We start from the raw sequence: 26,898 nt of genomic DNA on the forward strand, positions 1-26,898 counted from the left end.
AGATACTAATGGAGGCAGCAGCATGAGCTAGCAACCATGACCATATCCCAAGTGCTGTGCTCTGTCTGCTAGCGCATGCTAAAGCTTCATCTTCACTGCTGCTGTGATCCATGCTGACTCAATTCAGCCAGTACAGATGTCAGTGCAGGCTGCAACCATGCTTTCATTTTGCTGTGTACGCATACCCTTAGCTTTTATGATGGTCCTTGGGGAGTAAAATCCTCTTGGACGCAACCAGCATGCCTTATAAAACACCCCTCCCACACTGGTTTAAGCTTTAAATGCTACAAGGTTGGCCCATCCAGGGGCTAATATTGACTACACACAAATTTTAGTGTCTTAATTTATTATCCATATTTTGTCCTGGCAGCAATTTAATATGCATCTGAGTAAATCTGATTTTGTTTTTCGCCCTACATACTCTATTCCAGCGTGCAGAGCAAGCCAAATGTGACACTGCAAATCAGAAAAGCAAAGGAGAGCAGACTCAGTTCGCAGCAGATTCTTTGAACTGAACAGCAAGGTGATTACCTTAATGCACGTGTCAAACGTGGCCCACAGGCTGGACTGGGCTCCCAGAGCTATGTCATCTGACTCGTGGAGCTCCTGGAAGGGCCAGGGATTCAGTGGTGGGGAAGCAGCAGCAGCATTAGCTCGCATGGCTCTGAGATGACATGGTAGTTCAGGGTGCCATGGGGGTTAACACCGCTGAAATCCTGAGTACAGAGCCCCATGGGGACACGTTTCAGCAGTGGAAGGGCAGACGATAGTGTTGTTAACCTCTGAAGGTGCCTGAGCTGACCCAGCAGCTCAGGCCCACATAGGGGTTAACATCATCATTACTCACCCCACCACCGGAGATGAGTTCAAATCTGGCCTGTGAGGAGCCCTGCAGCCTGGAACCAGTCCAGGGGCCCAAGCAATTCTGACACCTTTGTTTAAATGTTTCCCTTCCAAAGGAAGGGAAAGCTGTGGGGTAGCTATGATAAAATGACTGCCGTTTAGTAAATACAATTTCCAGATTGAATTATCATAGCCAGTTAAACCTTTGGAGTGTGACTAAACAAATTATCTACTCCCCACCCCTCCACCTATATACAAGTAAAGTACTTTAGATCACCATATTCTGGTAGCTCTCTCTAGTAAAGAAAAGGAAATTTGCATCTTCAAGCCCTTCAAATAGTGAGCTATATGGGACCAACACAAAGTTAGTTATGGAACATGCATTATTTGAACACTCACCTGTAGAGATCAAATTCTAGAAGTGTCAGCTGCCGAGCTATTTCTATGGGGTGAAGTGTCATGAGGTCAAACATCTCAGGCTGTCCAACGTGGCAAATATGCCATTCAATTGGTGGCAGTGGGCTCTCAAAGGTAATATTATGACTAATTCCATCTGCTTGAGCAATTTTTTTTCTCTTTATAATTTTAGCAATGGATTCCACCCACTTCTTCATGGATTTGCCTGCAAAATACCAACCATCAAACAAGATTCATATTTATGCCGTGACAGATTCTCAAAAGGGGTTTCAGGCTGATGTATCCTTCTGCTACTGCTATGAAATGAGGTCGGCAATCACTACTTTTGGATAGGACTAAAATGTACCTAAACCTGTTATAAATCACGTTTTAGGCTTGTTTGAAAACATGCCCCATAGCTCCTACAATTATCTGCATTTGTGCCTGCAAACACAGGCATGGTGCTCATTCTGGGGGTGAATTTTTCATGCTTATTCTAGCAGGGCCTTAGGGGCAACCAAGAGTGTGACATCTTTGTGCTCTCCAAATGCCTCCAAGAATAATAGTCCACCCCTGCCCTGAAGAATTTACAACCTACACAGGCAGAAAATAGGGCAGGATGGCACCTTAGAGACTAAACAGCTCCCTGCCCTAACTTCTGCCAGGCTTCAGGCTAACCTGGAGAAGATCAGCTAAATGGGGGGAGGTGGGGGGAAGTGAAGGGAAGAGGGGTGAGGAGAAGGGAGTCAAGGGCCAGGCGTGGAATGAAGCTGAAGTAAAGAGGCTGAGCAAAGTGGAAGGAAAGTGGTTGGACAGAGACAGGAGGCAGATGGGCAGAGTCCAATCAAAAAACTGTTGGAAATCCTCTAAAGGTCTAACTGTTATGCAGCTATTTGGAGTCTGGTTGACTTTTTACATAGTTGAATCACCTAGATCTCTTGGTTCCTCATTTTTTTAGATGCATTCTCTTCTACCCAAAGTCCAGCATTGGCTTTTGCTGGGTTCTTCACTAAGTCGCACCTTATTAGAGTTTACTGTTTGCAGTTCAAGTAACAACTTTACACTGGATTGTGAAAGTTCATATTTGTTTGAAAAGACCTGAGGAACAGAAATCCATAACATTTATCTTTGAATGATCTCCCCTTGCTTGATAAAGTTACAGTACATGAAGTGACTGGGTATTCTAGGGAGTCCAAGTCAAACCTCTTGCAAGGGGCTGGATAAAACCAAGTCTTTATCAGCAACATCTCATGTTGTGACTGTGTCAACCAGCTGGGGATGAATTGCTCATTTATAAATTAGTGACTCAGAAATGTACTGCTGGATGCCTACTTTGGTAATCTAAATACGGTCTCTAGCATCAGCAGTGTAGCTTCAACTGCCATTTTTGTTATTCTCCAACCAGACTACAAAGGAAGTCTGCTAGTCTTTAGGGAAGGTTATTTAAGTGCTCTGTAAACAGCTCCATAGGAAATAACACTGAGTCCAGTGGATGTTATTCAGACCTCCTCTCCTGGAAGGCGTGATCTTCAAAACTGAGGTAGTAAAATTGGAAAGGACTGCAACAAGGAGAAGTTAATATCAATATACAATTTTGATGAAGCTAATTCTCCAGGAACTCAGTGTGAAAGAGGAAGTGGTTCTGAATTCTAGAAGAGCCATATGGGCTCCAGCAAATGTTGACATCAAATATTTATAGAAGCTAGATAAGCTTTGATAAAATAATGCAATACAGTTAGAAGTTATTTGCTGATAACAAGTCAAGCCTCGGGCTCAACTGTGCTAACATTTATGCTGCGAGATTGATGTGCTCATGTGAGCTGTTACAAATAAAAAAAAAACTGGCAGGATTAAGCACCCAGAATATAAAAGAAAGTAAAACAAGCAAACATGCAAGCAAGCAAATTATAATGATACTATACCTCTTACACTTGAAATAAATGTCTCCAGTCTGTCAAGCAACTCCAGATCTCGTTCAAAGTCATAAAAATGATGTTCTACCCAGTGTCGAAAAACATTTAATATCCTGAAAAACAGGGTGGGGGGAGAGGGAGGAAATCACCTTTAGTGTTTTTGAACCCCCAACTACATCTCACCTGCAAGCTGAATGAACCCTGGGTCCTGCAAAAGCTGCATGCAATTATGTAATAAAAGACTAATCATAATGCATATGCACAATGGGGTGGCTACAACTTTGGAGGAAGCCTTGTCTTTGACTGGTCTCAATGTTAAGACTGTAATTTTCAGGATTTAAAACCCCAAAACCATGAATGCTAGAGTGCTACAGAGAAATGAAAAAAGAAAACTATAAAGGGGGGAAAAAAAATCAAAACAATGTTCTTATAAGCAGTTTAAGTAAAAGAATTGTTATTTTTATTTGGACTTTTCTTTCAAAAGCTGGTTATCAAGTTATGCTGTTATAAAATTTTCTAACCATATTGTCACTGCATCCTTTTATTTACAAAAAAGGTAAGAAAAGCGGGACAAGATCCAATTCTCCCCTGCCACCCCGAAAAAGCCCACAATTTTCACTTGCCTTTTCTCTATATTTTCTTAAATAGTAAGTATTAAAATAATTGATTGAATAGTTGATCACATGACAGTGACTTTTGAGATGGAAAAGAATAATGCAATTTATTTCTCTCCTTCAAGCAATATAATCTGAGCTACTCTCTCTCACTGCATTTAGATGCATTAGAATACCTTGAATCGAATCCAAAGCAGGCAGCACTTCACGTGACACAGATATAATCTGTTCCAAGTCAGTCCAGAAAAGAAAACTGAACATTCTGCATTAGCTGAGACTACTAAACATTCTTTAAGGGCATTTTTACATGTGCTCTGGGATGCAGCACCGGGTGCTTTAATTAGCGAGCTGTGCTAATTAAAAGCGCCCCCAAGTTGTGCATCAGCATCCCCACACTGAAAGATGGCACGGGGTGCTTTGAACCAAAGCTCACTGAACATGTTTTAGTTCAAAGTGCCCTGCCGCCATTTTTTCAGCATGGAGGCACCGATGCACGTGACGCGGAAGGCTGCCGGAGTGCAGCAATTTCTGTGCTCCAGCCAACTCAATTTATTCCAGCGTGTCAAAACAGGCTCCCTACACGATAGCAGGAGCCTGGAGTGATGGCATTAGTAGTGCAACCTGGGGGTGAGATGCATGGAGGGCTGACAAGAGGTCTAAAAAAACCCAGATATATACATACATAGATTGGGGGGGGGGAGTGAGAGTGTGAGAATGAACATCTAGGTCAATGACTTTCAACTTTTTCATTTGCAGCCCCCTAAAAAATTTCAAATGGAGGCACAGACCCCTTTGAATGGCAAGTGAGAGTGTTCACATACTTTTGATTGATTGTAGTCATCTTTCATGGACACCTTAACACAGTCTGTGGACCCCTAGGGGTCCACAGACCACAGGTTGAAAACCACTGCTCTAGGATACAGGACAGACACAGTATAACTTGGTCATGCTACGTATGCTGTGAAAAAAGGGGAATGTGATCCAAGGCAAGGTACTGTGGCAAGAGGCAAATAGGGCTAATAGCGTTGTATAAGGTCTTAGTAAGGCTTCTTCAAGAACACCACGCACATTCCAGGCAGCAAAAAGCTCTGAGGATGATCAGAGAGCTCCAGAGAAATGGAAAGCCTATTTTACAAGAGGTGGCTAAGAGAACTCGGCTTCCTCAGCTTGGCCAAATGAACACCAAGCAAGAATATGATTATTCTCTCAATCGGGTGCAAACACCAGGGAGGGAAATGAGCTATGCAAGCAAAAGAACAAGGCTGGCACAAGATCAAACTGATATCAATTGCCCATGATTACATTTATATTGGAAATCAGAAGACGGTCAAGAGCATCGAGGTTCTGAGACAGCCTCCAAGTCAGGGAGTAAAGGGGGGAAGAAACTAACTAGTTTTAAAGACACAGCTTGATCAGTTTACGAAGGGTTGATACGCTGAGATGCCTGCAACAGAAGTGGTCTGGACATCACGATCTGGGTTCAATCACAACCCCTATTAGTTCTCTATTAGTTTCCCTGTTCCAATAGGTCTCACATTCACCTTCTCTACAGACTGCTGAACAGCGAGAACAAGAGAAGGGAACAGTGTGAGGAAATAGGGTTACTGGTGTAACAGGATGGAGCCCCCAGGGGCAGCTGTCACATCCCCCTGGGCAGCCATATGGCTCCTGCCCAGCAAAATCTCTAAGGCAGCCCTCCCTTGATTACTCGCCTGCCATGCCTTGTTCACAAAATCGCAAATGACTAATGAGAACATAATTTGGGACCATTCATTTGACACCAGTCTCAAGGGAATCTGATTTCCTCAACCTCAGAATAACACTTAAGTTAAAGTCTGTCCAAAGAAAATACGAAAACATCCAAACCTGAGTTGTACTGGCTGGACATATTCCTTTCGAAATCTTTTCAGATCTGCACTGATGGGCTGCTCTCCTTTCTCGATAGCCAGTTTGTCTGCTTCAGTAGGCTCAGGCTCTGGGATTTCAAACCTGCAAATACATTCAACATAAAAACCAATGGCAATGATTAATGAATTAACACATGGAATGATTCATGAATTAAGGCAAGAGGACCTATTCTTAGAAATGTTTGTACACAGCCGTAGCTGAAATATTCAGATTCACAGAAATTTAGAGCTGGAAGGGACCTCATGAGATCCTTGGGTCCAGCCCCCTGCTCTGGGCAGGGCAGACTGCTGGGGTCAAATAACCCAACACCACCTTGCTACCACAAGCCATTTAAAATGAAAATCAAGTATAAACAGTTAATATTGAAAGATCCTGAATAAATGAAGAAACCATCTGTATTAACTTAATTCCAGCCTCATCGTTTAGTGCATCTACCTCAGTGACATTTGGCTTCGTCTGGTTCAGGAGAGGTGCTGCTCACAAACGAGTCATGACAACACGGGAACTGTGGCATGCACTGGTCCAATAGAGAGAACTGCTGTACGTTATTGGGAAACGCAGCACTCATGCTGTGATCGAATCAGAACAGAAAAAGCCATGTCCTGCAGCAGCTGCCTATAACAGCAGCTTTTACACTCTAACTCAGCACCTTACAGCTTTGAATCTGCTGTCACTGGCTGTAGTTGGACTGTGACAATAGGGGAAGACAAACAGCATGGCAGCAGCAGGCAGCGCACACAGTGTAGCGGTAGCTGATTTAGCCAGTACAGATCAGAGGCAAGTACATACAGCCTTAATCCCATCTGATTCACTACCCGGCTATCTGGAAGTCCACACCTTTGGTTATGTAATACAAAGTTAAGGACTGCATTACTGCTCTTTTTCAACTTTATTTTTCCCCCCTCCTCCGATTCCTAACTATGATCCATCTCCTCGATTATCTTCAGAGTCCTATAAAACCCTACCCACATCTAAACCTCATTTTTTTCTTATTCTCTTCCCCCCACTTTCTTCATGGATTACTCCTGACCCCCTTCACTTTAAATAAGCATCTCTTTTTCACCAGCATCCCTCCAAGGTCTTCCTTAAATCCATGAGTAATTACACTACTGATTTCACTACAAATGTTTATTACTCAAGAAGTTTTGAGTCTAGCACTGTTAGATTGCAAGCTGCTGGTGACAAGGACCATATCTTTTACAGCTAGAAAATCCTTGTGTTTGTGTACAGAGCTACATAATTAAAAACCAGTCAGTTTTGCTATTACTGTTTAGTAGAGTACAAGGGACTTCAGACTGGAGCACCACTGGGTTCAGTGATCTACATGTGCATTGGGTGACATGATCCATGACCCCAACGCTTACCACTAGGACAGCAAGATATCAGGCTAGCTAACAGGAGGCACTACTTCACAGTCAGGGCATCTAGGATCTGAAACCAACTTCCAAGGGAAGTGGTGCTCACTCCTACCCTGGGGGTCTTTAAAAGGAGGCTAGACACACACCTTGCCGGGGTCGTTTGACCCCAGTATTCTTTCCTGCCCATGGCAGGGGGCCGGACTTGATGATCTGCTCAGGTCCCTTCCGACCCTACCAACTATGCAACTATAAAGGTAAGGAGAGAGTGGGATAAGACATAGGCACAATGGTCAGGGAGTGATATGCACACCTCTTGTTCTGTCATATTTGTTTTCTTCTCCCTCCCCACCAGTCAAATACATTTAAAAAAAGCCAATCAAATCAAATTAAAACTCTACCCCCAACATTTTCAAGCTTATAAAAAACATGATGTTTCAGACCAAAAGCTCCTTCTTTGAACTGTAGCTATAACAAGTGGCCCATAATGGGAGTGCTATAGCCCTGTGCTTGTTATCACTAGTAAAGCTATTAACATGTGATACAGTCACTGTCATGAATATAGTGACTTCCAGTTCAAGGGCACCAGTGGGATTCACAAAGTTACACATCAGACTACTTTGCAACACTGGAATAGAGGTAGGCAGCAGCTGCATGACAAGTGGCTTAACGTGAAAATGGAAGAATTGTTTTATAGAATCATAGAAAATGAGGGCTGGAAGGGACCTCAGGAGGTCACATCTAGTCCAACCTCCTGCTCAAAGCAGGACCAGCCTCAAGTAGGACATTGTTGAGCAGGGCTTTGTTGAGCAGGGCATTAAAAACCTTAAAGGATGGAGATTCCACCACCTCTCTTTATCCACGTTGTCAGCTCCTTCTTATGAAAATACCAGAGTCCTTTAATATTTATGAAGAAAATATATCCACCCCCTTCAAGTTCTCCAAAACACATACACACTGTATGATCCTCATGTTACTTTTTGTGAAGCTAAAGCTCAGCCAGCTCTGCCAGGATCTGAAACTATGGTCAGACTAAAGTCTTTCAAATTAAGGACTCATGCCTAGCATGCACCCAACACACATGCCCAAGACATCCTTTGGTAGTGGATGAAAGAGTGCAAGTGTACCCAAACGGGTATACTCATGGGGCAATGGGCTGGGCTATGTTCTGGAGTATGCCCTGCTATTACACCAGCCTTGGGGATCGACGACAGCTGCTTCCATGTAGTGATCCCTGGTAATGCTGCTGATGGCCAAGAGCTCCCAAATTGACAAAAACACCAAAATGCGCAAAGAACAAGTTATGCACCCCATTTTTGTCATATGAAAGAAAAATACCAGCCTTCATTAACTCAGTGTACTTTATTAGTACAGCTATAGCCTAAAATTTGGAATTGGTTAACTTATACTTAATATAATAATTTGGAGAGAAGGAGCCAGTGTTAAACTTTCACTGTTTAAGAAAAACACAAAAAAGAAAAGAAAAACAAAACAAAACAAAACAAAAACAGCTGTGTTTTACAAATATAGGGAAACTTGAAAAACCATGAATATCTGGTACACTAGCCAGACCAAAACGCGCCATCACATTGTTTTCAAAACATCAGGTGAAAAACAGCAGGTAGACTAAAATGCAACACCCCAGAACAAAAAGTTTTCTGCTTACCTTTCAATCAACAAACTTAACAGTTCTTGGGGCTTACAAAAGGAGCGGTATGTGGTCAGGAAAGTGCGTACAAAATTTGGATCTGTAAAAGCAAAGCAAGAAAACAAAAGAATGCTATTGAATGATTTTGACTCTTATTAAAAATCAAACTGTAATGCACACAAATCTCGACTCTGTAAAATTATGCTGGAATAAGACATTTAAAAACAAGTAGGAGTGTTTAATGGCAATAAATCAGAATTACTTTATACTTTAACAATTGTATAGCATGATTCAGATGCAGTTGCATCAAATGCCTTTTTTATCTGTATTAAAAGAAATGGCATGCTAGTGGCAAGAGGTTGTGAAGTCAAGCATTCAAATTTAGGAAGTTCCAAAATTAAGGTCACCAGTGAGGGCCAACCTGTTTGACAGGTGTGCCGCAAGTGCCCATGTCCTCCCCAAGGTCCACTCTAATCCCCTTCCTCTGCCCAGTCTCCTGCTCTGCTTTCTCCTTCCTTCCTTACCAGCTGCTGTGCTGCCCGTTCCCTCTCTGATCTGTTGGGTACTGCACATAAAAGGCTGCCTGTCCCATTTGTGCCATAGGTTGGTCACCCCTGACTTATGATATCTGAATTCAGCCCTTTTGTGCAATTTCTTTATAGAAGCATAGAAGAATAGAGCTTGGAAGGGAACTCAGAAAGTCATCCTGTGACTGGATATGGCCATACGCCAGCCTGAACCCGCACACACAATCTGACTGTGTCCAGGGCCACGTTACTCGACCCACAGGACTGCCCACAGGGAACGAAAAATTGGCAGCAGGAAAGCAGCAATTAAATGCTGCTGTCGCTCCCCTGCCACCAAATTTGTGGTGAGCCCTGTGGACATGATGACATTGTTCTGTAGGGCAGGATCTGAGCACCTCTGTTCTAGTCCAATGCCCCCTGTTCACAGCAGGATCAACCATCCTCATCTAAACCATCCCAACCAAGTGTTTGTCCAACCTACACTTCAAGTCTTCTAATGATGGAGATTGCCCTGAAAAGTTGTGGAATCTGTTCTACTGTTTATCACCAGGGACCCTAGTTTTCCCTGGTAAAAAAATAAATAATAATAATAAAAAAAAATAGCAAATTCTCTGATAAAACCCCCAAAATCTGTGATTAAAATGACACACCACTATATACTGTATATAGGTATCAATTGAACATGTTTTATTGATATATTTACCTTTTTAAAGCAATTTGGAAGGCTACCAGTGCCTCAATCAATATAATAAAGTAAATTCTAAAAACTGTATAAATTTAGGTATTTGATTTTGGGTTTATCATGGAAAATCAGAGCTCTCCCTGCCTCCTTGTCTCTCAGAACGCAGATCCATGTCCCTCACTCCCCCCCTCCAACAGCTTCCCCCAAGCCCTTCTGGTGCCCCTCACTTACCACCTCTGCTGGTGCACCTTGCCCCCACCCACAGGTCTGCCAGAGGGGACTTCTAGCTGCCAGGGCTACGGGGCCAGGGACCTGGGTTCGCATCCCCCTGCCCCTCACAGCAACTGAACCCTGGCTGCTGTGGTGTAGTGGAGCACGGAGCCTGGCTTCCCCTCCCCTATGAGCGGCACGGCTGGAGCGGAGCATGTGGGGTGGGAGCAGGTGCAGGCTGCCTGCTGCGGGATCAGGCAGGGGGTGGGGCCAGCTCCCCAATGCTGCACGCATTCCCGGGGCAGGGGGGCAAGGTGGACCCATGCCCCCCAGATCCGTTAGCAGGGTGGGGGTGGATGCGGGCTCAGGCTCCCTGCCCTCCATCAGGGCCTCCACAGCCCAGTGGATGTGACCCAGGGCGGCAGGGCAGGGCAGAGCAGAGCTGGGCAGGGAAGCTCCTTGCAACTGTGAGCTCCGTGCTGCCCTGGTGACGCGCTCCGTGCCTGCCCTGCAGCAGCAAGGGGGCACAACCCCATGCTGCCACCCCCACTGCTGCCAGGTGGGCAGGAGATGCCTTGCTAGGGCAGCGTGGAGCTCACAGTGGTAAGGAGCTTTCCCACGTGGACCCGATCCGGTCTGCCGTGCTGGGTCTCACCCACTGGGCCACGGAGGCCCTGGGGGAGGGCAGCAGGGTGGGAAGTATGAGCCCACTGCAGGCAGCCCACACCTGCCCCTGACCTGTGCACAGATCTGGGGGGGCATGGGTCCCCCCTGCCATCCCTGGGAGCACATGCAGCAGCGGGGAGCTGGCCCACCCTCCCTGCCCTCCGGATGAGCTGCCTGTGGCCCCGTCCTTCTCCCCCCTGGGGCCTGGTGGCTGCACATTCAAGCCCCAGGCCCTAAGCCCCACACACCGCTTGGCTGGACAGCAGCCCCAGCCCAACTCCCTCCCTCCCTTCGGGGTCCTCAATCTGCAACCGCCACAGACTTATCTGCAGGAGCTCCTCTCCAGGCTGCCTGGCAGCCATGTGTATGTGTGAACGTGCACATGCACATGGCACCCCTGCTAGATCGCCCTCCTTCCACTTCCTCCACCCCTCGCAGGCTGGAGCTCTGCCAGCCTGCAGACAGCTGTTTGCAAAACTGAAAAATCCACATGTTTCTCCATTAAAATGAAAAATCTGCAGTTTTTGGGGGGGTAAAAGGGGAAATCTGTGTTTTTCTCAGTGGGAAATGGAATACCCAGATCCCTGTTTATGACGCAGCCAAGGTCATGTACTAATTTTGCACAGGACCCCATGCCTCCTTGCCAATGCTGGATGGCGCTCACTGAATATGCAACTATTTAATATTCTGTTTTTCCTCATCCAATTAATGTGCTGTTTGCTACACACCATTTGAACCTGCTCTGAAGAAAAATGAAGCACACGGAAAAAGCCCATGAGGAAATTATCACTGCAGCACTTGAACAGTTTACTGTAATGGACTTTCTTCCTAATAGCTCAGCGAGATGAGGTAGCATTTTAAAGATGGTGAATGGAGATGCATTAATGTCAAAAGCAGAAGCTAATATGGGATACCTAATTTGTGCTGCCCATGATCTGACTTTTTAAAATACGAGTAGATTTTCATAGCACTGTGTTCAAGGCATGATTTTCATAGACTTCATTTGTAGGTGTTATATTCACAGCATATATGCAACTCAAAACATAAGTGTGATAAATGGACTCTGCAGAAAATGAGGAACAAACAGCTAGCAGACATCTGTGAATGTCTGATTTAAGTGATTTTCTCAATGTTACATAGGAAGTCGGAGGAATAAAGAGAGAATCCAGTTCTCCAGGGCAGCATTCAATTGACATGGTCCTGCTGGTACCTGGAAGACCCAAAAGTTCCCTGCTAGAGGGGCTTACTCTTCTGCTCAGGCTCACACAAATCTCCAAATCTAGAGACAGGAAGGAATATTTTCTCCTTAAGGCAGGGGAATGGATAATGGCATTTTCCTTCCTCTGTAGCACTGGAAATGATAGTTTTCCTTAGCTTTTGAAATTCTCCTGTACAGTATTAACCAATGACTTCATTTCTGTTTCTGAAATTCCCTCCAACTGAAGGCATCCTAAAGATGATAAACCACCTGGATTCACTGCCAAAGCAGAGTCACAGAATCACAGAAAAAAGGGTTGGAAGGGACCTCAGGAGGTCACATTTAGCCCAACCCCCTGCTCCAAGCAGGACCAGCCCCAACGAGATCATCCCATCCAGGGCTTTGTTGAGTGGGGCAATAAACCCCCCCAAGGATGGAGATACCACCACCTCTCTAGGTAACCCATTCCAGTGCTTCACCACCCTCCTAGTGACAAAGTTTTCCCTAATATCCAACCTAAACTTTCCTGGCTGCAACTAGGCCAGTCACACTAGAAAGACAACGGCCTCTGGATTAATCACAGGATCAACACATATGGTCCTGATTCTCAACCAGGGTGCCATAAGCCCCTTTCAGGCATGCTGAGTGCAGGTGCCGCCACAGCTAGGTGGATCTGCCCTGCAGCTGTGTCTGGAGCCTGTGCTCTTCCCAGACACCTTCTTGGTCTGACCCCACATGCTCTAGACAGAAACAGAGGCGTGCCAAGCAGGTGGGACTGTTCTGCACCCTCTATTCTTGGGACAAGCATGTGGAGTCAGATCAGGAAGCGCTATGGCAAAAGCATGCACTTCAACTGCAGCCCTTTGCAATTCCTGGCTGGAGGATCCAAGCTGGGTTAGAGTAACTCGCCTGGCCAGAGAAGCCAAGTGCAGGGCACTCTGCACAGGTACAAGCACCTTTCTTCCCCCCCCCCAGGGGCACGGGGAAGTTTTGCCCAGAGCACAAAACTCGTTATTTGTGCCTCTGCTCCCATCTGTTTTAGGTTCATCAGATAATCCTAATACAGGGAAAAGCATGAATCACCCTGGCTGAGAACCACGGAGAGAAACTGAGAGCACAACTGTGGTTCTCAACCGGAGATGCTGCCACATTTTTAAGTGTTTTGGGGAGTGTCCTGACTTTGAAAGGGTTGAGGACCACTGAAATAAGCACACGGGTTCTAATTAAGGTTTCACCTAAAGCCAGTCTTAATCCTGACACTGTGAGTGAATGTAGCTACTTGACTTGTCAGCTCCATGTTCTGTTAATGCAATTTACAGGTGTAATTTCCTAGCTTTTAAAAAAGCAAAGTGAAAAGACCTGCTCCCATCTTATTGATGCCCCACATGATTTTATCTGGTTAGAGCCTTTCTATGCAAACCAGGGGCCTCCGGGCTACTGCCAGGTCATCTAACAGTAACTGGCAGTTGTCGGAGACGATTCCCTTCTGTGAGCATCGCTAGAGGAAGATGAGGCCCACATTCTGCCACTGGGTTTCTGAGCTGTTTGCTGACACCAAGGGGCACTGAGACCCAGGAATCCTGGGCCTAATCCAATTTGGAGGGACTACTGTTGATTTGTTACAAGTACTTTTGCCTCTGCGTCCTGCCCAAGCCAGATCTCTCCTGCCCCTATCCCTCCACCTGGCCATGTCCTATGCTCCTCTTCCAATCCCCTCACACTGATGTCCCGTTCCGTACCCCCACCCCAATCCCACTTGTGTTCCCGTCCCCCAACCCTTGTGCATTTCAGTCCAGCAACTTCTTCCTCCTTGCTTCCTGGACGCAGTAGATAGGGCATCAAGGTATAGCAGTCTTCTTGTTCTCAGTTCCCGTTTCCCCACTGACGCAGCAACCTTGGCAGAACCTGCTCAATTCAGCTATGACTCTACAGAGGAAGTGCAAATGGTGGTTTTTCCTGAGGCTCATAATTTGAGAAGTTAGGGCGCTTTTGAATGAGGTGGCAGACGGCACACCCTTGAAGCCAAGAGGGTTTCGCTGCTGAAATGTCAAGTCCCTGTTCCAAAACATGAGGACACCCGTCTTATTTGTAGCCCTCTGAACTGAAGGACACTCAGCAGTTCACATGACAGACAGCTTTACTAAAATTACCTAAGCACTTTAACCGGTGCTTTTTCGTCTGAATCCATTCAGAGGTCTTGACTAGCAGAAAAACGAGCAGAAGAGGAAAGGACTGAACTTGTCCATTATAAAGAGTACTTAAAGCAATAGGACATAACAAAGGTAATACTGCAATACCTGCATACATGTGGTAGGTGAGCCTTTCAATGAGTTTCACTACCGTTCCTCCTTTGATGATGGGGATTCCATTTCTGCTTTGCAGGTTGTCCTCAAAAACAATGTTGTCTTCAGAGTCTGCCACTACGAAACGATACACACTTAGGCTGGGCAGCCGGAGTGGCTGCTCGTTTTCTTCTTTCACTAACACAGAGTCAAGCATTCGATCAAGGGTGCTGCGATACTGAAGGGAAATCAGAGCTGCCATCCAATTATTTTTCTCCTCGGCAGATTTGGCAGTAAATATAATGCTGTTTTCATCTTTAGACACTAGCTCAAACGCATGCTTATATTCAGAAGTGTCATCTTTATCCACGATCTGTATTTTCCTCATGATAATTTTCTCCTTAAGTCTGTACTCTGCATTGCTGTAACCCGGAAGCCGGGATTGCCCGTGATTAGTTTTGCAGCTGATCATTAAGCCATCAAAGAGAAATATGTGGCGTTCGTGTTTGGCTCCTATTCTTGTCAGCGCACCTTCCATGATGAATTCATTGCAACATTGGCCAATATCTTTGCCTTCCCAACCATCAATATTTTTCTGAATCTCATTCATTTTTTTGATGGCAAGGTGCTTGCTTCTTACTTGGCGGTTGTAGAAACGACACATTGTCTCTCTTTAAAAACAAGAATGATTGGGTTAGCTGCTTTCACTTTTGTTATCGGAGACTAGAAAACACCCCCTGCAACTAAAGTTAAAATCTTACAGCATTATTTCTCAACCTAGGTCCTCAACAAGATTAAGCACCAAATGCTTAGCAAGAAGTGACTTCAAAGTAAAGTCTTATACCCTGCGCTGAGATTCAGAAAGCTTCTTATTTAAAGGTATGCTTACCCAGGCCGACGCCGAGGTGAATGTTTGTTGTAAATCCGCTCCATGCTGCACTGGAGATTCAGGAGAGCTGTAATGGCTTGTTTTAAGCATTCCCTGTCCTCTTCCTCTTCACTACATTCTTGCAATTGCTAAAATACAAAAACGCATTTCCGTCAAACCCAATTGATTTCAGAAGTGTGAAATGTAGACAATAAATTGTCTTAGACGCATTTATTTTCAGAAGCGCTCCATTTTCGCCCAGCTTTGATCTCACTGCAGTCAATGACCAATGGTGAGTAGTTTTGAAAATCCTACTCAACCTCACCCACGACCATCAAGTGGCTACTGAACCGAACGTAGATTTGTTAGATGTGCCTGAGGAGGTCTACTGAGAAAGAACACACGAGTTTGAAAGAGATTTCTAAACAGTCTTACCATGACTTATCACTCGCACCCATTTTGATTAAGTTTGGTATTCTTTCTACTACACTGAGGGATGTAATATTAATATGAAGTGTGAAACATAAAGGTAGCAATGAAGAATTTCCCCCCTTGCCTCTAACTTCAACCAGCTCCAGAGATGGGTGAGCCTTTCGAATGAAAGTCAACTTCACGTAGCTCCAGTCAAAACAAATCAGCAACAAGTGCATTGGCTTACAAAAATTACAGAGGCCATAAAAATCAATTTTCATTTTACAACAGGTTGTATGAAGAAAGACTTAAAAGAAAAAACTCCACATTCTTTAAGATAAAGCTCACAAGATGGAAAACTTAGGGATGATGAGTAAGTTGTTAATTCCTCTAAGACATTCAAAATTGCATGAAAACAGTTCACCCAAATTGATGTACTAGAAAAAAAAAAAAATCAAGCCAGGTTGCCACACACTGTAGGATAATTCATGTTTGTCCTATACAAAGAATCTTACTTACAATCGCTCTGTTTGGCAGTAGCCTTCTTTTCCTTACCCCAACATGTTCCCTCACCAAGGGTATGCAACTTCCTCTAAAAAACAACTCAAAGAACAGGACTTGACCATATTGTGCTTGCAACCCCATAAAGGGAATGGGCCCATCACCCACACTTCCAGACAGCCAAAGTTTCCATTTGATGTAAAAAATTAAATCCTTATGGCTAAGAAGCTGTGAAAGTTTTATGACCACAATAAGGATGTTGGGAAGAGAACATAAAGGTACATGTTGTGCTGAGTAACACCTTTCCAAAAGAGCCTAAAAATATCAAAGGGAAAATAAGGGAGCGCATAAGATTGGATCTGAAGTCAAAATGATGTGCACAATCCTAAAGATGAAAATAACTAAAGATTATAGTACACCGATTCAGATCCTCAAATCTCCTGTGCAGCATTTCTTCCAAACTCTCCAAAATGTAAGTGTGTCTTTGGCACGTGCAGAGGAAACAGATATATTTATTATTTAGGTAAGTGAAAGAGCTCTAAAGTAAATGGTCAAAACCTGAGGCTAATGGACATAACAAGGCATCCGATTCTCCTTTTTCATGATGCACTGAATTGCTCCCATTTCTGCCTTCTAATATATTGACTTTCTGGAGGCCATTCAGATGATTTGAAGTATACTTTTAATGGATTCTGCCAAGGTTTACCCTCTGAAGTTCCTTCTCTTTTACAGCTCAACTTTCTGAACAGATGTAAAAGTCCAGTGTTTGCTACAAAGATGCTTGCAACTCCATGGATGAAAGGAAAGAGGGACCCGTTTTGCCAGTGACGCACTTAAACAACCATCATGAGTTGTCAAAATCCTTTTATGTAAGGAAATGACTGACGATGGGATGGAAGACAAAGTGCATTAGTTCTGACAGCACCGCTTACTGCTTGTAAAGAATGACTGTAATATATTTAGTATCTTCTTGCTCTCTAATATTCTAGAAAAAGGGATGATCTTGCATGCACCTAACCTCTTGATTATGTAGTCTGTAAAATATTGTGCTACAACCCCAAGACTGGAAAAAACCATGATCTCTTGTGATTAATCCCTCAAAATCTGGAGCACCAAAACATACCACAATTACCGGAAGTTTCATGAGAAGAAATAATTTAGTGCCCAAAGTGTATTATTTAGTGCCCAAAGTGTAAAAGAGGCTGATGCTGGCACTCTTTATTATGGGATAGTGATTTAAAAGTTGTCAAAAGCATCAAAGAGGGAATGCAGTCTCTATTTGATAACAATATAACGTGCGAGATCTGAAGTGAGAATTTGGAAAGAGATGCATCAACCTTGGTAATCTGAGGTACTCCAAGAATACAAAGGGTGGAGAATGTACTAGTGCATCAGTAAAGTCTTGAGTGGGTACTTGAATGGCTCTCAAGAGCCTGGAGCTGGTTGGCAGCCTGTCTAAGACTTTGCACCATTTTTTGACTCGTGAGTTACACGGACTAGATTTATAATGCTGCTCGCTCATGTACTCTGAAATCAAAAGGTGCATTTATAACAGACACACTTGAAGCAAGAGGGACTGTGATACAACACTCAGTTCTCTTTTAAAATTGCTATCTTTAAGGAGCCAAATCTACTACGTGACTGAAACTGGAGCTTGTCTCTAGTCAGAGACATTAAGCATCTTTTGAAACGCACGCTATCCACAGACTGCTAACCAGGTGTATTCAGTAACAAGTCATCTGTGCTTCCCTCCTTTATCTCAAGATCAAACACTTTTATTACTGCTGGTACCCTTTATTAAAACAATTATGTCTGACTGCAGCCCTTTCTTCATGGGTTTTCACATACCCTGCGTCAACCTCTGCTCTCGCCTGTGGTACTGAGGGTCACTTGCCTGCCAATACCTAAAAAGTTAGCAATCAGGAGCATTGATATAGTTACACCACAGTCTTTTCACACTGGTTCAGGGATGCTTTCTTGAATGCTGTTCTCAGCAACTTTGTGTTGCTAATGCAGGTTAGTCAACTTGTAAACCAAGCACATGATACAGAAATCACCAGGGGAGAAAGCCACCCCAGTCTGGCAAGCAGCACAAGAAACCTCTGTACTACTTAAACACTGGAGGCTCAGTCACCGCAGCCGAAGGCTCTGTGGCTTAAAGAAGTCAGTAGCCCAAAACATCCATCTGGAAACGAACACACAGAGGTACGAAGACACGACTCCAATCTCCAGGCAGAAACAGCTGACATAGGCTGGCTGCCCGGTATGATCTCCCAGGATAGACTGATATCCCTACCCCAGAACCGCCGGCACATAGCAGCACTACCATGAAGAATCAGACTGATGGCCTTTCGTACCCAAGGGCAGTACCAAATGCTTTAAAGATGGTGTAAAAACCCCTTTATAATCTATTAACAAGACATAGGAGAAGTTATCTTTTTACCAAAGACGGTTCATAGTGGGCACATCCTGAAGCATGAGAGTTGATTTCCACTTTATTTCAATTTAATGGAACAATGTATTTATTGTTCATATCAGTCATCTGTTCCTTTTATGAACCTAGAAAGCTCTGTGTCTCAGTACCTTACAACATTAAGTTTCACTGAATTAAATAGTATGTAAGAAGCCATTTCCTTTTAACATTTTAAATGCTTTTTTTTTTGTTATTTCACTGCTATCTCTTAGATTTTGTATTATGCAAAAGAATAAACAGGAGGGCCTCACCGACCTTCTCTAGACCAGGGGTGTCAAACTCATTTGGTCATCTGAGCCAAATCAGGGCTTCTCCTGGGCCAGGTGACCCATTTATGGCAGTGGAACAGGTGGCAGTAGTGCCATTAACCCACCAGTGCTGACACAGCAGCTTGGGGTTTAATCCCCGCAGGGGCCCAAGCTGCTGTGTGGCTGCAGGGGGTTCAATCAACACTTGCATACCTACCCAGGCATGTAGAAATAACAGTCCCATTGCTAACAACAGTTCCAGAATTATCATGCCCATCATTATTACATCTTTCTACACCCTGATTATCACTATGCCTACAGCAGAGTCAAAGGATGAATCCATTACATCATCCAGCTCCATGGCCCCAGCTGCCAACAGACAAGCTAGCTCCTGCCCCTCATTTATACCCCCCCCCCCCATGTGCTTGGCTGCATAAAACATTTACCCTGAGTCTATTCCGGGGAAGGCATATAAACCTAATAAGTAAATAATGAATACACACCTTACCACTCTCAACAGCTGCCAGCTAAAATGGTGGCCAAAACGTTGCTACTGATTTTCTGTCCAACAACCACAGAATAGACTGTGCCAGCTGAGTGTAACAGAGGCACCTCTCAACTCAAGCACCTTTTACAAACAGTACTGGGGGGGTGGGAAGAGACTCCAGGTTAGGGCCTCTATATTGCCCTTAGATTCCTTTCAAGTCATAGATTTTTAAGGTCATACAGCACCATTAAACTGGTCATTAATTTGGGCCTTTTGGCCAACAGCCACACTTAGTTAAGCTCTTTAACAAGTTTCAGAAAATTGTCATATGTAAAAATTCATGTTTTAGTTCAGGGAAGGGGGCATTGAAAAGTGAGTAGTAATTTCTCCCTATGGTTATTCTTTTTTGAGGCAGATATATTCATATAGTTCATAGTGTTCACTTTACAACAAGGGCTGGCAAAAGAACTAGAAGTCTACCCAATACATGACCCTTTTATGATGATTTAGGTCAACTGACAACAAGTCAAAATAATCCAATAATCAAGAACAATCTGTTTTGTTTTCCTTCATGAAAAAAATCTCCCAACAAAATTAAGTCTTGTGCAGGCACTCAAAACGTATTAAGGCAATTCATATCTTCCGACCTCAACAAACACCATCTAGTAGTTTTTATATCAAGATTTGAGGTTAAAAGTGCTTTTCCCCAACCTAAAGCAGACGCGCCTTTACTGGACTGTGCTATGTACTCCTCCCCCACACACTACACCGTGGCACCAGCTGGACAACCCTGTCTTAGTAGATTTTTTTTTAATCGATCTAAAATACAAGAGAACTACTTGTATGGCATGTCCCTTCATCCTGCTGGCAATCCAAACATTACAGCATTACAGTAATGTGCAAGACCCATAGTAAAACTATATTTTCATTACCTGAGAGGACTAAAAGCAGCTACAGCATCAAGAGTAAAATTTAAACTAGATTTTAAAAGGAATTAATAGCAAGAAGAAAAAAAAAAAAAAGATATCCTATGTACTTGAGTTTCTCTTCAATTGTTCTTTTTGGCACACACAATTCTCCTGACACACAGAATTATTTATACGGTAAATCCAAAGCAGCTTCCAGTCCAAGCAGTCAGCAGGGAGAAGCTCTTGAGACTGTATTCCCATGGAATTCATTTTAACTCCCACCTTAACCAAAATCTCATAGTCCTTGTAAATACCATTATCGCTGTTGCCATCATCTTTAAGCTACAAATTATTAAAGCCCCTTCAGTTTTTTAGGAAGACAGTTGTGGGTGTACAGTGCAGCATGATTAGGAAGGCTATCGTCTTCACAAATCTTATCCATTTAGGACCCAAGTCCAACCAGTGAACAGGCAAAAGGAATTATTCCAATTTTAGTTGAGGTCTTAAAAAAACACTACGACGGAGTAATTTTGTTATGCCAATGTACTGTATGTTCTTGCACATCACGCCCTCCCAAATATGACGCATACCTTGTTTTTGGAAGGCAGTATGCAAGAAAAAAAAAAATTCCCAGAATCACAGCTAACCATGTGCAGCAGCTCACTGGCTGTTTCAGACCAAAGTTAAAATGTTATCCCTTTTTACAACTGCTGCCAAATTGACAGCAGCTTTTGGCCGTTCAGCTAAGTGCTACTCCCAATTGCGTAGCAGCTGTGAAAGGATTAAAACTGGACCGTGCCTTCTTGTTGACCAAGAGAGAAGCAGCACCCATTTCCATGCTTTTATTCCAGTAAAGAAAATGAGCTTCTCTGCTTAAGACACGCACCTCAATTTTGGAGAATTTTGGATTTTTGGAGAAATGGCACGTGTAGTATGCATGTAGATACAGTGATTTTTCAGTTCTATATGTTTATATGGACTTTCTGTACATTTGTGTGTGTGGACTTAAATTATGAGCAGCAAGAAATGGTAGCAAATTGCATGTAAAACTTCTAGGCAAGTTAAAAACTTACTTAACAACAATTAAGAACTGAAGGGACACTGGCTAGATTTTCTTGCCTTGAGGCTGGAATGCAACTTCAGCTTGACATACTAGACTGAACTAGGTTTTACTAGGAAGGCAGAGTGTAAATAATCAGAGAATGCTAGTTTTCATGAAATGTCAATTCAATTGAAAAAAAAACACTTGGCTAGTTTAAATGTTTAGCATATAGGAACACATTAGCAATAATTCAAGATTGAAAGAAATGTATGAAAGACTAAAATAACTTGGAATTCCTATTATTTTATGCCATATATATATTTAAAACAATTTATTTTCAAGCAATGAAATCCTTATTATAATTTTTTTTTTTTTATTAGCTACAGTCACATTCCCCTCTGTCCTCAACTGGTAAACAAATGTGCTGGGTCAGTATTACACATGCTTTAAATGAAATGGCACTTCTGTACTGCTGCTTTCTGACTGAAATATTTTTCTTACCTGTAATAATTCAAAATAGTGCAAACAATGATAGACTGGAATCAACATAAGTCGTGGAAGGACATATCGTACAGCTTCTTTAAAACCATCAGCAATAGACTGAAAAGGAAAAAGAAAGTAGTATTGCTTTTTTGGCTGCTACCTAGCAACCAGAGAAAACAGGGAAGGGGTTAAAGCACTTGATGTAGAGCAGTGGGGAATACAGCGAACAATCAGAAGATTAAGTAGGACTCGGACCCAAATCCAATGACTTTGTTGCACAGTGCACTCAGAAACCCCCTGCTTCCTACAACCTTCAAAGAAAGCTTGGAGCAATCCCATGTCTGTTCTGCCAGTACTATCACCTGCCTCCATATCTCATGGCCTGGCGATATGCTCTCCTCTTCAGATTCTTGGCAGCTTCAAGCTTGCTGGGCCCAGGGTCCCAGATATGCATGTTCTGCCTTAATTTACCCCTCTGACATGCTCCAGAAATCAGGAGATCTTGCCTGATACACAATTAACTATTAGTAGTAACTTCTGGATTCATTAACTTGTTTAAAAATGTCTTTGATTTAGAAACCCCTTCATTTTTCCATGAGTTAACAGAATGCAATAACTTGGAAGGCAAAAAGAGCAAAATTTCCAGAAGGTCTTATACAAGCAGGGGTCAGCAAGCTTTGGCCCATAGGCCATATCCGGCCTGCAGTACTGGGGGCTTTGGCGGCATTTCTACTGCAGGAGGCTTCACCTACACAACAGCCAGGCAGTGGGTAGAAGCAGCAGCAGTAGCAGTGCTGGGAGAGGTGGAGAGTGGCGGCTTCAGGTGAAGCAGCATGTGCAGAATTGGAAATGGCTTGTGCTTGAAGGTACCCTCTATTAAAGGGGCCCCTGCTAGAAAAAGACTGCCAACCCCTGTTGTGAAGGAATAGGGCTTTCTGGAAGAAAGAACAGGGAGAAATCACTAGCACCTTATAGAATGTGGTAACCACTGAATGGAAAGGTACCTGAAAATCCCCTTTCTGGCAATGACCTCTTCCATCAGTTTAAGACGTCTGGATGCATCGTTCTTTCTGCAATTTCTAGAGGCAGTTCAGACTTGTCCATGGGACTCTGGGGGTAGCCAGGCCTTTTTGCCTTCACTCCAGTGCTTGGAGAAATACAAAGGATCACCCATAGCAGAGCCCAAATCCTCTGACCAGGAAAGGAGAGTCAGAAAGGATGCCAGAATCCTTGTCACATGACTAAATTAGCCATTTATACTGGGACAGGACCCTAAATTTTCATTTCCCTTTAAAGGAGGACTGGGCGATTAGTTCAGAGTGGAAAAGTGTTTTATTTCATCAGCCAAGAAGCCTTCAGGTGTAAAATAGTCTGGCTTACCAATCCAAGAGCTGAACAGGACTGACCCACCCCTGACCAGATGCCTAAGCAGGCATGCTGGGATAAAAGGCCCATCAAGTGATCCAAACTGGGCCCTTGCCTAAACAGATGTGTGGCTTGGAGCATCTTGTGGCAAAGTTCTTCTTTGGCTTCTCTGAGTCTCCTTGCAGATGAAGGCTTCAGGCTTTGGCAGGCACTGTTTGGCAGATCAGCCAGGCTGGGGCAGGGGGAAATAAATGACGGGAGGAGCTCAGTGGGAGGTTGTTAAAGGAATGATTTCTGAAGAACTGTCCATGCTTAGATCACCAACTGGGGATGCACAGGAACCGAGACAATCATTATCATTGATAACCACCTATAATTTGGCACTGAAGCCAGGATGCAATGAAGAGGGAGGAATGCTGCATCAGCACTGTATTTGCATGGCTGGAGGCAAAGTATCTGGCGTGAGGACAGAAAGGAAGTGAGCAAGACCTAGCCTTGAGTCTGAGCTGCTCCAGTAATTGCAGGAAGAGAAGCACAGTCCAAATATATTGGACTGAAGAGGCCATTATTCAGACCGCCAACAAAATGTTCCCCTTCTCCCTAAAAGAAGGATGGGGAATAGACACTACAGGAAGGAACACAGAGATCTCCAAAATATGAGCACCAAACAAATGTGATACTTCTAGATTTTAGACATGCACTTACCTGAAAGTGTAGGGCCACAGCAGGTTTAGCCATTAAGTTATTAAAATGCTCAAGAAACCGTGGGGAAAGAATATCCTGGGACAAAGTTTCATACGGATCAAAAGCTTGCTCCTAAAGAAAGGGCAAAAAGGTATGTACATATGAGAAAATAGGCAAGAGATGGTGTACGCTCAGCTCCTGTAATTCATTTATTGAGAACTGAAATCTGAGCATGAATTTTAAAAAAGATTCACCTTATAAAGCAATTTATACAATACTAAGCAATTGATAAAGTTTTGCATTTTAATATGAATACACATTTTCTTACCACTTTTCAGTCTCATATTTATCACTAACAGATTTAATTGAAATGGAGTGCTGGGAACCAAGAAGCAATTTCTTACAGTTGTCTAGTAATCTCATCATCAGACAGTCATGCTACACAAGTCTTCTTTACCATTCAACAGGACATTATAAAGTCTCATGTTGACTGAGGATCAGTTCCTTTTATTTGCAGGTAGTCCACAGGAGTGTTCAAGCTTTCCCCAGATACAGCTGTAAAGATCTGGCTGGAAAAGGGCATCCCATCTCTTCTTCCTATTTTTGAATTCTAATCACTGTACAAACTCTGCCAGAACACAAGGTGACCCTTCAGTTTGTCACTGGGAAGTGGATAAATCTGATCAAGAGCTGGAGGAGTCTCATATCTAAATTGTGAAATCCTGATTTTTGAACCAGGTCAGTGGCAGGTCTCCTCTAGCATAGCTAGTCCCACCATGGCACAGTTGGAGGCTCTCTCCTTGGAGCTGCATTTTCTCTCTACTGAGGAATTTCTCCCTGCACTCTTTTCTGTGACCTGCAAGAGGAACTGGCTCCAGTGTTGAGGGTGACCATGCTAACAACATCATTGCCTTCTTCACTGCCTCTTTCACTGCCTGATGGGGCATTGCAATGCTAGTTCCAGGCTGCCTCAGTCCCACTTTCAGAGGTGGGCTCCTCTGGGGCTGAAGGAACCCTGATGGATTGCTGAAGCAGATCATTCAAGCCTTGCTTCCCTGGCCTTACAAGTCCTGGAGGAAAGGCTGGCCTACTGAGCAGCTGGGGATCTAGTTGTCCTCCACGCAGAAGCAGCAATGGCTGTATAAGATGGAGGTACTGGGGGATGCTTTCCCACTGGGCAGGAAGGGGCGAGACCCCCCCCCCCCCCCCCCCCCACCTGTCCCTTCCTGAGTCCAGCCAGTCCCGTGCAGCCAAGAGCCCTCTCATCTGGCTCCCATGCCCACTGCAATGAGCTCTGGGCAGCCCTCACCAGCAAAGGTTCCTGCAGTCCCTCCTGGTCCCCATCATGCCTGTGCCCCATGGCTTCCCAGGGCAGTGCAGTTTGTGTACAACCCCCGCTCCTCACTGCCAGGTTGCACAGCACATCAACTCTGTGCACCGTCGGAGAGTCTGCTGCTGCCTTATTTCAGCCTGACGTGGCACGTGCCCGTGGCTGTGGCAGCTATGCGTGCACCTCTGGGCGCATGGCCAGAAAGGGCCTGCAGCAGTGCAATCCTGGCTCGTTCCATGCTGCCCACCCAGAGGCACATGCGCAGCTGCCACCAAACCAGTGCTGTGGAGGCTGGCACAGCTGTTTGCAGCCTCCCAGCTGCCCACTACAGCTGCCCAGAGCCTGGGCCAGCTGTGGCAGACAGCTGGGAGGCTGCAAATAGCTGTGCTGGGCTCCAGAGCCCTAGCACCGGCTCCATGGCAGGTGCACATGTGGCTCGCAGTGTGTGGCAGGGAAGGGGCTAGAGCAGCGCAACCCCAGCACCTCCCCTGTTGTCCACCCAGAAACATGTGTGCAGCCACTGCCAGCAATGAGGATTGGGCCCTTTAGAGCTCCCCTGTCTCTGGCATGCCAAGTCAAGGTGTGGGCAGAGGTTGGGGTGATTTTGGCACTCTGGCCAAAAACTTTTCTGACCCCTGAGTTACAAGATGCGACAGATCTCCACCAAAACCAGCCACCAAGGATAGTCTGACGTACTGCAGAACTAGCAAGCCAGACACTCACTTGTTTCTGGCTTGTTACTGGAGGTGGTAAGAAGGAGCTGAGGGATGACTGTGGCCATCCTGCCCTTCCCTTCATGTCCTTATGCACAACAGATGGCACATGCAGCCCTGAACATTGGTATCCAAAAGATCTGATCGTGCATACATGAAAAACGTGCGCCTGCAGTGGGATGCACATCACATGCTTTGTTTCTATATCGTCACAGACGGTTATGACTGTTAGTTAAAACTGTGCTAGGCATTTTCCATTCCCAGCCCGTGATCAAAGTTATTGCTTCTCTAACTTTTTATGGCAAAATCTTATCAACTGTTTTCCCCCAGAGAAAGCAACCAAATAATTTGCAAATACCGAAGACATTTTTGAAGCAAGTCATATTGAAATCTGAAAGCTGAATTTGCCATTAAAACGGTCAATACTATTACTACAGACAACCTTAACTCTAAAGCAAAATGGAGTGCGCAGCAACAGGTCATTTTTAAAGCACTCTCTAAACAACTATTTTCCAAACATATAAGAATGGAACAATGGTAAAATGCAAAATGTTCCAAACACAGGGCTAGCAGCCGTTGCTCAGTACTGCCTATGCAAAGACACACCAAACACTACAATCAGTACTGACACAGCACCTCAGCAAAAAGGTGGCTCACAATCTTGCCACTGTCTATTAAGATCTTTCAGTGAATGAGATGTTAAAAACCCCCAAAACCCCACAATCTGATCCACTGAATGGGCTCCATTATGGCCACTTGTATGTACAAGTCTACAAAGGAGTTCAGCAATCACCTGAAATGCAAGCATTTTCCAGGATCTTATACTGCAGTTTCACAGAATCACAAAAAAACAGGGCCGGAAAGGACTTCAAAAAGGCCAGCTAGTCCAACCTCCACTCGAGGCAGGATCATCCCTGACTAAACCATGTCAAATGGAAACTGTTAAAGGCTCAGTTATTTTAAAACAGCTATTTGTTTTTGAGCAGCATTCAACTGCTTCTGATTAGAATTTTGTAAGTGTCCCTATCTGGAACAACTTTAGGGTGAAATCTTATTCAAATGAGGTGCCACATGATCGGTGGGACTATTCATGTTATGCAATCAAAGTAAAGTCTTTATGCAACACTGAGCAGAGATCACGGT

General features: G+C 44.2%; 1 protein-coding gene across 2 annotated transcripts in view; it reads right to left on the reverse strand.

Moving 5' to 3' along the window:
* SOS2 (SOS Ras/Rho guanine nucleotide exchange factor 2) overlaps positions 1–26,898 on the reverse strand; it is a 75,015-nt gene that overhangs the window by 16,732 nt on the left and 31,385 nt on the right. For both annotated transcript variants that reach the window (XM_059723382.1, XM_059723381.1), the window contains exons 7-14: positions 23,734–23,844; positions 21,682–21,780; positions 15,132–15,259; positions 14,258–14,913; positions 8,696–8,777; positions 5,633–5,755; positions 3,162–3,265; positions 1,243–1,465 (exon numbers count right to left, since the gene is read on the reverse strand). In XM_059723382.1, the coding sequence (XP_059579365.1) occupies positions 1,243–1,465; positions 3,162–3,265; positions 5,633–5,755; positions 8,696–8,777; positions 14,258–14,913; positions 15,132–15,259; positions 21,682–21,780; positions 23,734–23,844 (1,526 nt within the window). The remainder of the gene's footprint in view (positions 1–1,242; positions 1,466–3,161; positions 3,266–5,632; positions 5,756–8,695; positions 8,778–14,257; positions 14,914–15,131; positions 15,260–21,681; positions 21,781–23,733; positions 23,845–26,898) is intronic.

Source organism: Alligator mississippiensis, chromosome 2 (genome assembly GCF_030867095.1).
Source record: "Alligator mississippiensis isolate rAllMis1 chromosome 2, rAllMis1, whole genome shotgun sequence".
NCBI classification, from domain to species: Eukaryota; Metazoa; Chordata; order Crocodylia; family Alligatoridae; genus Alligator; species Alligator mississippiensis.